This window comes from Lactuca sativa, chromosome 8, assembly GCF_002870075.4.
Source record: "Lactuca sativa cultivar Salinas chromosome 8, Lsat_Salinas_v11, whole genome shotgun sequence".
NCBI classification, from domain to species: domain Eukaryota; kingdom Viridiplantae; phylum Streptophyta; class Magnoliopsida; order Asterales; family Asteraceae; genus Lactuca; species Lactuca sativa.
In genome coordinates, this window is record NC_056630.2 from 160,044,628 (window position 1) to 160,055,702 (window position 11,075).

The following is an 11,075-nucleotide window of genomic DNA, read 5'->3' on the forward strand; positions in this document are numbered from 1 at the left end:
ACTTAATCACAATTCTTTATCATTCAGGAAAGAAAAAGTCAGAAAATCAAAACAAGAAAGGAGAAAAAGCTGACAAGACAAAAGGAAATAAAGGAGGTAACAATTTGGATAAACATTTCAAAATATAAACTCAAATATTATAATTAACTTACAACTATTTATATGATAAATCTCCTGGCATGCAGATACTCATCCAAGCTTTAGTTTAGGTCTCAGTCAAGATTCAGATCAAACTTCAAGTAAAAAATCTAATGAATCTTCACTAAAAAAAGCACTTACAAAGAAACAAATCAAAGACGACCATCAGAAGGTTGTTATCAGATTAGTAAAGAAAAATGTTCTTAATCCAAATCCAATCTCTGTATCAATTCCTACTGAAGTAGGACCATCAAAGCATGATCTGGATCAACCAAGAGAGAAGAAGCTTGCTGATGCTTTCAAATCACCTTTCAAATGCAGAATAACAGACACAAAACCCAAACTGACACATCAGGAAAGTATTGTCTGTGAATGGTTGTTCAACTTACAAGGCAACACATCGTAAGTAACTTTATTTTATATACATTCATATATGATTATTATATAGATAATAATCTATGACATTTTGATCATATATTTGCAGAGATGTGGTAATCCAGACAAAATATGGTCAGATAGCAGAAAGAGCAGTTATGGAAAGTCTATATGCAAACACAGATATTTTTAGAGAAGTTTTAGACACTTGGTCTGATTTACTTAACCACCAAGAACTTGAAAGAGATTTTGGAAATTCACCATATAGACTCTTCTTGAAAGTTGGAGTTTCTGTAAGTTTATGTTCTAACCTTAATTCTTTCCTTATTCATAAATGAATACACCAATATGATGTATTCATTTATGAATATTATATTTTTTTACAACTTAAATTCACATATGATTATACAAATATGATGTATTCTTTAACATAATTATATATATTCAACCGAAATTCACATATGATTATATTGGTTACAGACTGCTTATCTAACTTCAACATTGTCTGATGAAAGAAAGTATGAAAAATTCAAGGAGAACTTTCATGACAATACCAATGGGTACAAAAAAATCTTGAACATAAAAGATATTGACATGGTATGTTAATTAAAGTTGTTTTTTTTATATATATTTTATCAACAAAATACTTACCATTATATATATAAAAATAGATATTCTTTCCAGTTGTTAGAAGTGCTCACATTTTTGTGATTGTCTTCAACTTAAAGAAACCGTCAATTGAAATTCTAGACAATAGTGCAGTTGAGGGGGATTATGAAGGGAAATACGGAGTAATAATGAAACCTTTGGTATGTACCCAGTTCACAACAACATAAAAGAACCAATTTATTACATATCTAACTTTTATTTTATTTAATGATCAGAAAAATTTGTTTGTGAGATACTTTAAAGAAATAAACCATCCAAGAGCAAATGCAATCTCAAAAGAAAGTATCAAACCCCAACGACTTGAAATGTCATGGAGAACAGTTAAAAACAAAGTTGATTGTGGGGTCTTTGCAATGAGACATATGGAGACCTATATGGGACAACCACTCTCAAAGTGGAAACTAGGACTTCATAAAGAAAGTGCAGTTCAACAAACTACTTTAGAGAAGCTCAGGCAAAGATATGCACACATAATACTAACTTCTGAAATTAACATGTTGAAGGCTAAGGTGTTGGATCTTGCTGAAAAATATCAAAAAGTTGAATTCAAAGTGCGTACTGATCATGCATACAAGGCTATGCAAACAATTCAAAAAAGGTTAAAAGAATATTAATGATTGCTTGTGAAGATGAAAGAATGTTGAAGTGTGATGCTATAGAACAGTTTGTGTTGAAGATGAATGGATTTGAAGTACATGTAAGATGATTTTGCAAAACAAGTTTTAAATGGTTTGTTAAATATTGTTGAAAATCGTTTTAATATTTTGTGAAATGCTTATGAACAACTTTTATTATCTTGTGTTGAATGATTATGTAATAGAAACAACTTCGCTTATTTCTGTCAGTTTTTTATATTTAAATATTTTCAAAGTTTATTTATGTTTATTCATAAATGAATACGAATATGATATCTTCATTTATGATTAAATTAGGAGTAATATGTCAGTATAACAAAGTTCATATATGAATATAACAAATTTCATATATGAATATAACTAACTTATTAGTAGAAACAAGTTTGCTTATTTATGTCATTTTTTTATATTCAAATATTTTCAAAATTTATTTTTATTTATTCATAAATGAATACGAATATGATATATTCATTTATGAATAAGTTCAAAGTAATATGTTAGGATAATAAAGTTCAGATATTAACATAAAAAAATTCAGATATGAATATTACTTATTTATTAGTATAACAAATTTCACATATTTATATTCATTTATAAATAATTTACAATATCAATATAACTTATTTTATAGTAATTTAAAAAACAAATATCAACATATCAATATAAATGTGTATTGTTCATACATGAATATTATTGTTTATTGTTTTTATCTTCATATATTCATAAATGAATAAAAAAAATCCCTAACTGTCTTTTGCTGATTTAGCAGCTCCAACTCTTTCTGGACAAGTACGTAAATTGTGTGGAACTCGCTTTCCACATCCTGAACACATTCTATGTTTTTAGAATTTTCATATGCTACTTCACCTGCACTTGGAATTCTTTTCTTGATTCTAGAACCTTTATTGCTTTGAACTTCAGGAACATGAATATTAATCTCTTCTGGAATAGGAATAGTAACACCCAAAAGCTTGCATACGACTTCACCATCTGTCTTGCTTTTCAATCCAGGAGAAATATAATCACTCTCAAATTCCTTCAACAACATTTGTTGTTTCTCAGCAAACAAATCCAATCTCTTTTTGTCATCTCTTACAATATCCAAACATGATTCAAAACTATAATATGAATCATTGACTAACTTTACATTCTCACAATCACCTGAATCGGATTGAACAGAACTAAAACGATAATTTCTTGATATCACATCCTTTTTCCATCTCTTCAAAATGTACCTTTTAGGAATTTCTTTAACACCACATCTCATCATTATTGTAAAAGCATGTCTGCATAAAACACCCATACACTTAAAATGTTCACAACTGTAATTTATTTCTTTCTCTTCAGCTTTTATTTCAACCTGATACAAAAACAAAATTTACACATTTACATTCATATAAGAATACTCATATCAACACTCATATATATTCATATATTCATATAATATTCATATATGAATATTGATATTCATATATGAATATTATCATATTCATATATGAATATTATTACATTTTTCATAAAAAAACAAGTAAAATTACCTTAAATTCATTTTTAAAATCACTTTTATTGTTGTTGTGCTGCACAATGTAAACTTCCCAACCATCTTCAATACCAACATATGAGTACGTATAGAAAAAACATGCTTTATATATTTCTTTTTGCACCTCAAAAAATAATGTACTTGTATAAACCTTTGATGCTTGCAGTTCTATTTCTCGAGGTGTTTGCATTTTATATGATGATTTCTTTGATGCCCTATCAAGCTCTCGTTGAGTATTCCTTTGCTTTTGAATGGCAGTGTCGTAATTCATCATAAAATTCAAAAGTAAGTTCCCACTTTCTGAATATATATTAAAGAATGAATTCATACTCTCTGACCTCGATGTAGTCTTCATCAAACCACACATTGGAATATCACTAAAATATCTAGGTATCCATGAATCACGTATTGTAAACATGTCTTTAAACCATCTTGTGTCTTCAAGATTGAATTCCTTCATAAGCAAACCCTACTTCACCTCAAAAACATCAGGTTTCATATTAATGTCCCAAACAAGCTTCGAAAACCTTTTTCTAAAGTCTGTGCTTGTAAATAAATCATCTGATATCTGTATTAAAACAAAAATATTCATAAATGAATAAATAATAATAAGTAAAATAACAATCAATATTCATAAATGAATATACTAATAAGTAATATATTTGAAATATATTAAAATAATACCTGTTTTTTCAACTTTTTCATTATATGCCACATACATAATCGGTGCTTCGAATTACGAAACACATTCTCAACAGTTTGTTTTATTGCAGCATCTTGATCAGTTAAAACAAGTGTTGGTTCTTTCCCATGAGTTTTAAGAAATGCTTTAAGCAACCAAGAGTAAGACTCAATGCTTTCATTGCTTAGCAACCCAGATCCAACAGTAACCGATTTTTTATGATGGTCAATAGCAGTAAACGGAACAAAAACCATTCGATACCTAACACACAAAAAAAATGTTCATTAGAGTCAATTTTTGATGTATTAATAAGTGAATATAAAAATATTCATATATGAATAAGCTATAAACAAAAGTAGATAAAATAACTTACTTGTTTGTTCAGAAAGTCGCATCAAACGAGATAACATCACCAAATTCAGCATAATATGCCTTCTCCATTTCATCAGCCCAAAACGTACAGTCCAAAACATCATCTTGACAATTAAACTCAAATGAGTAATTTGGATAGTGAGCTCGACGGTCATTCATTGTGTTTACTATCATTTGGGCATCTTTATAACCAATAACCCTGTTGATATCTCTCCTTAAATTTTTATAGTCAACTACTTTGGGCTTTACAAACTCATACCCACCTCTCAGACTTGCCCTCAACTTATGAGCCATAGTTGGACCTATTTTTGATGTGGAAGCACGCACAATAAACTCTTTTTCTGAATATGACATTTGTCTCGCCTTTTTTAAATCGCTTCTCTTCTCAAGTGGATGGTTGTGAAGTTCATCAAACTGAAAAACTTTATAATCTGGAGTTCCATACACAGATTCAAATATAATCTTTGCTTGGCAACCAATAGCTCTTGAATTTGAATTTCGTTTCCTCCTAACACCACTTGTACCTAATGTGTCATAAGATTTCTTTTTCTGTTTACCACCACGATTACATATAACATGTTTCTTCTTTATAATCTTGTTATCAAACCTTGACTGTGTGCTCAGTCTAACATCAAAACCACCAATTTCAGCATACTCATAATACATTTTGATAGCCAACTTTAATGATTTGAAGATTAAACCCTTAAAAGGAATAAGTTGAACAGGTACATCTGGCTTATAGACATGTTCTCCAATTATATCATCAAAATATTGTGCATCATGTACTGAACTTGAAGATTCACCACCTAAAATAATAATGCATGAATAAAACAATAATATATATGAATACATAAAACTCATATAAATAAAACAAAAAACATTCATATATTAATAAAACATTCATATATGAATACATAAAATTCATGAAGATTCAAAATATATAAAATAAAACATAACTTATTCATATATGAATAAAACGAAAAAAAATAATAAATTCAAAATTACAATTAATACGCGTTTATTCATATATGAATAAGACAACAATTTATTCATTTTAACATATTCATATGTAAATAAAACATAACTTATTCACATATGAATAAAACGAAAAAAATAATAAATTCGAAATTACAATTATCACACGTTTATTCATATATGAATAAGACAACAATTTATTCATATTAACATATTCATATGTAAATAAATGATAATCAACAAAACTAAAAACAACAAAATAATTCAATAACTGATACCTTCAAAAAATGAGTTCTCAACATCTTCTTCTTCACTCTCACTCATATAAGAATACAAATCACCATCAATAACACTAGAATTCGACATAATACACCAAATGATCTATATAAATAAACAAAAACAATCTTAATATCGAATATATCTCACAAAAAAAGTCGTAAAGATGAAAACCTGGTTAATTTCGAATATATCTCACCTCAATGTACAAAATATCTGAAAGAAACTTAAATCATATATGATCATATGATGTAATTAAGCAATCTCTCTCAGTACAGAACGTAAAAACTACAACGATATAAATGATGAAATAAATATCTCAAACTACTTAACAAAAATCCGATGAAATAACTCCAATACATATTCGAAACTTGATAATCCTGATAATGAACTCTGATGAAACAACTCCAAAAGGAATATAATAAGCGTCATTCCAAATAAATTATAAAAAGCAATAATCTTGATAATGAACTCCGATCTATCCGATTGAAACGATATACATACCTAATCAAATCGGAAACTCAAAACGAAGTAGAAAACTGAAACACAGATGCGAAACTTCACGATTAATTGAATGAAAACGTATAATTGCTAACGAGTTATATAAATAACTCCGATCTATCCGATTCAAACGATATACATACTTGATCAAATCGGAAGCTGAAAAAGAAGTAGAAAACTGAAACATAGATGCAAAACTTCATGATTAATGGAATGAAAACGTATAATTGCTAACGAGTTATATAAAGAAAATAATCTTGATAATGAATTCCTCATATCCGATTCAAACGATATAAAGATATCATCAAATTGGAACCTGATAACACGAACAGGTAAGTTTTATGTAAAAAAGTTGCTAATTTACAAAGATACCCTTAATGAAAATGGACACGCGTATTTTTTTTTTTAAAATTTGAACATGTTAGATAAATGATTGGCTGAGAATGATTCCATCATTCTCAACCTTTTTTATTTTCTCAATTGAACCTACCTCTCTCTCTCTCTCTCTCTATATATATATATATATATATATATATATATATATATATATATATATATATATATATATATATATATATATATATATATATATATATATACACTAGCCGTTTACCCGCGCAAAGCTGCGGACGACAAATAGTTTGTTTCGACAATTAATTTCTTTTGATAAAGAATGACTATTTTCAATTCAATCATTAGTTTGTTTTAGGAAACATGTCATATTAAAAATAAAGAAAATTCATGAAATGATCAAATTATAGGGTGTTGAGTATTTATTTGGATGAAAAAAGATCTGGTCAAAACCTTGGAAGAGAGGATTTATAGGAGTTTGTTTAAATTTTAATATTATTTTATTAGTGATTAGTTGTACAATTAGCTTAATAATTTGGACGTCTTAAAAAAATATTATTATTTTATTCAATCTATTTTTAGAAATAGTGGGATTTGTTTTATAAGATAGTAAAGATATATATATATATATATATATATATATATATATATATATATATATATATATATATATATATATATATATATATATATATATATATATATATATATATATATATATATATATATAGGGAAACGATCAAATGAGAACACCTAAAAGATTGAGAACGCGATAACAATTATATTTATTTGTGATTTCATGTATTCATTTGGTGGAGAAATGATGAATTTTTACGCACAATCAACATGAATATACTTTTCTCTTCAAATGAAATTAAAGGCGTAAAAATTTATCATTTTTTCACAAATAAATACACGGAATCGCAAATGAATATACTTTGTTCTCAACCTTTTTTATGTTCTCAGTTGATCCTATATATATATATATATATATATATATATATATATATATATATATATATATATATATATATATATATATATATATATATATATATATATATATATATATATATATATATATATATATATATATATATAGAATTTAAAGAACCTATTTACAACACCGGCTTCAAGAAACTTAATTATTTCAATTTAGATATGACACGACAATGTACGTATTCTTTCTTAAATTGGCAAGAAGAAAAGAATGTGAAATGTTGGAACGTCGTTTTGTGAGCAGTCGTGGGTTTAGATGTTTACGCGGTGAAGGAAAACACTGTTTGTTGACTTTCCTGATTTGTGTGCTTTTTTAATTCCAACATTCTACGTTCTACCAAACAAATAATTTCAAATACTTCTTATGCTTCAACATTTTAGAGCAAAAATCTCTCCTATTTGAATTACAAATCTTGCCTTGTAAGCATGTTAAAAAGTGCAGTAAAAAGAGCATCTCGTTTTTGAGATCTTACTTCTTCTCTCATCATTCTTTGTTCTTCCTTCTCTCTCCACCTCTGATCCAACATCATTCTTTCCTTCTCCAATGCCATCATCGTTTGCCTCCATTCCATCTCCTTCGATCTCCTTTCTTCTTCTTTCTCCTCGAATGCTTTCATCCATTGCTTTTCTATCTGCATTTGTTGCTTCATGAATTCCCCCAGTATCTCCTTCGTGTTACTATAGCTTCCGATGTTGCTACTCTTTATAGCCACCTTTTTCTTTTTAGTCTTTTCTAAATCGCTTTCCTCATCATCATCTGAAGAAAACCGCATCATTCTCTTTTTAGATCCTTCTGTTTCTGTCCATAACATCCTTTGCATTCGAGCTGTGAAAATGGCGTCCAGATCATTGTAGAATGGAAATTGTTGCCTCACAGAATCATCTTCTACCGTTTCGCATCCCTACATTTTTTTCATTCCAAGAAACCAAATTTAGTTTCTTCCATAAATAAACATAATTAATCACCATTGGATTATTTAATAATAGAAAGGAAATCCCTATAAAATTTACAAGGTTTTAGTACCCTATACCTAAGATGATTTTTCATTTTACTCAATATAACCTAATTAAAGTAAATGTTTACTTATTGATTGATCATTTTACTACCTCTAACACGTGTCTAGGGTTTATAACATGATTTTTATATTATAACATTTGTGCCAGTTATGCATGTACAAGGAATTTTCTCTAAGACTCTTAAACCATTCGAATGTGAGCAAATCTAGAGGATATTGCATAGTTGTCTTTCGACCATCTATGCACATGTCTTTATAACTAAACTAACAGAATCATAAATTGGATTTGGTTAAACTTTAGGTTTTCCCAAGTAAACTATAGCTAAATGTTGAGCAAATTCCTACTCCATGATTTCTAAGGGAATTTTCATTTCTAAAAGAAACTATGTGGAAAAAACATAGCTTTTTATCAACGAAAACATGATACTATAACTCATACACTCGATAATAATATGTTACTGTGTATAATTCTTAAAACTATCTAGGGTTTGAAACAATCTTTTTCATGCAAGCTAGTTTATCTTTTCGAAGATTTGGAAACAAAGTGTTTCCTTATGTATAATCATTTTTTTCAGATCAAATCTGGATTCAAAAGACACAGAAACGCATAGTGCAAACCTTATAACGTGTAACAAGATTCTTCCATTTCGCTTTGCACTGTTCAGCACTGCGATTATACCCCCTATCCTTCATCTTCCTCGATATCACTTCCCAAAGAAGCTTATTACGTTTAATTTCCATGAACCTTGGATCCAGTTCGGCTCGTATCATTAGGAACTCCCCTGTTTCTTGAACGCTCCATTGTGGAAACCTTTCGCCACCACCAGCTCCACTGCTTGGGTCGACACCAACACTGACATGATGAAGGTGTCCATGGTCCATAAATATACGATATTTCTTGAAGGATCTGGAAACTGGAAAGAAAATTTTTGTGGGTCTTTCTGGATATGAATCTGAAAGGAAAAAAGATAGGTTAAGAAAGATATATAAGCCTTTATAAGATGGTTATTAGCGTGTTTGTGTGAATTGAAGGTGTGAAAATGGTTATATAAACAATAATAATATTTGATGGCAATTAGGTGGCAAAAATGAATGCCAATATGTAATTTGGTTGCCTTTTTTTAGCATGTTATATATATATATATATATATATATATATATATATATATATATATATATATATATATATATATATATATATATATATATATATATATATATATATATATGGATTAACAAATATTGTGTGGATATAGAAATTAATACGAGCTAAGTATTATTTAATTTTAATAACTAAATAATTAAATTATCTACCCTTTAATTTAGGCCAATTATTCTATTTAAAACCTTATTGCCTCTTCCATCAACACCCACAAAAGCGTATCCCTCTCGCTTCCATTGAGATTTACGAGCCTTTTCACTCTCTTCATTCACGATGCATCGACTAGCATCAGCCAACACCATGCCAGAAGACTGGATTCCGCCTTGCCACCACCTAATGCAAGTTACTTTCAGATGATTCCTTCATCTTCTTCGTATGCAATCTCAATTTCAGATGCACAACTATTTAATCCAATCGATGCAGAGTGAGGAAAAAGAGGATGAAATCGCATGTCGTTTAATATAATCCACACTCAAGTTTCTCTGCTTTAATCTTCTAGCAAGGTAATTATTTATTTATTGCAATTATCTTAATTTCTAATTTTTCTTTGCCGTTAACAAATATAGTTTAAAGTTTCATCTTTTTGGAATTCAATTTGATTAGTTGGTAGGATTTAAGATGATCTAGGGTTTTCTTCAATTTTAATATAAAATGCCCTAATTTTTTATAAAATTCGGTTAAATTTCATTAGTTTAGTTTTTGACAGTAAATCATAGTTGAGTGTTTTGATTATTTTTATATGAACAATTTATTTTTTGGTTTTTAACAATTCAACGAGGCAAACCTTTTCATCCACTTTGAGAATATGGTATATTTTGAGATTTAAATGTCAAAATTCGACCATAATTTTAAAACTAGGATTTATTCTTCAATTATATGCTATACTTATTTGAATTGTATGCTATACTTATTTGACTTCTATGTTATGTTTTCTTTTTTATTAATTTGATTTTTATGTAAAACCATGATGGCAAAAACTTGATTCTTGAGCATATATCATTTGTGGAGATTTTGATGAGTTTTTTTTTTTTTTTTTTTTTTTTTTTTTTTTTTTTTTTTTTTGTATTCATTATATGATGGTTTCTAATCCATGGTTTTGGGTGATGTTATCAATTTTACTTTAATTTTCAAAAAGGTTTTGATTAGTTGGACGGCTGGTCATAGTATTTTTGATATTCTGAAAATTAAGAATTTATTTTTTTAGTTAGAAATCCATAACAAAATGATCATTTGTTTATTTTGAATACAAATTGCAATTTTAGAATCGGGTGTATGAGAATATTGGTCCATGAGGCCACAAGTTGTATCTATTTATATTCTTGAACTTCATTATTTATATGTGTTTTGTTTTAGGACCATTCAGAATGTAGCAAAGTTGCTTGGA

The 11,075-nt window shown here is 28.2% G+C and overlaps 2 protein-coding genes across 2 annotated transcripts; both read right to left on the reverse strand.

The window, feature by feature from the left end:
- Positions 1–2,560: 2,560 nt before the first annotated feature.
- On the reverse strand, positions 2,561–6,366 carry LOC111918935 (protein FAR1-RELATED SEQUENCE 5-like). The gene is made up of 8 exons (XM_052766586.1): positions 6,307–6,366; positions 5,665–5,767; positions 4,440–5,217; positions 4,042–4,300; positions 3,836–3,925; positions 3,509–3,706; positions 2,685–3,177; positions 2,561–2,640 (listed from the first exon to the last, which is right to left on the reverse strand). The coding sequence occupies exons 1-8, from the start codon at positions 6,364–6,366 to the stop codon at positions 2,561–2,563; spliced, it is 2,061 nt and encodes a 686-aa protein (XP_052622546.1).
- Positions 6,367–7,859: 1,493 nt separating this feature from the next.
- On the reverse strand, positions 7,860–9,490 carry LOC111920251 (trihelix transcription factor GT-3a). Its single transcript, XM_023915837.3, has 2 exons — positions 9,148–9,490; positions 7,860–8,415 (listed from the first exon to the last, which is right to left on the reverse strand). Exons 1-2 carry the CDS (start codon positions 9,409–9,411, stop codon positions 7,918–7,920), a joined length of 762 nt encoding a protein of 253 aa, XP_023771605.1. The 5' UTR covers positions 9,412–9,490; the 3' UTR covers positions 7,860–7,917.
- Between the last annotated feature and the right edge of the window lie 1,585 nt (positions 9,491–11,075).

Excerpts from the sequence above, each read along its gene's own strand:
- LOC111920251 (XM_023915837.3), bottom strand. The coding sequence starts at position 9,411 with ATGGACCATGGACACCTTCATCATGTCAGTGTTGGTGTCGACCCAAGC. Across the intron at positions 8,416-9,147 it reads ATCTTGTTACACGTTATAAG|GGATGCGAAACGGTAGAAGA; the intron begins GTTTGCACTATG and ends AAAAAAATGTAG.
- LOC111918935 (XM_052766586.1), bottom strand. The coding sequence starts at position 6,366 with ATGAAGTTTTGCATCTATGTTTCAGTTTTCTACTTCTTTTTCAGCTTC. Across the intron at positions 3,707-3,835 it reads TGAAACCTGATGTTTTTGAG|ACTACATCGAGGTCAGAGAG; the intron begins GTGAAGTAGGGT and ends GGTTTGATGAAG. Across the intron at positions 3,178-3,508 it reads TAGAACTGCAAGCATCAAAG|GTTGAAATAAAAGCTGAAGA; the intron begins GTTTATACAAGT and ends TTTTTGTATCAG.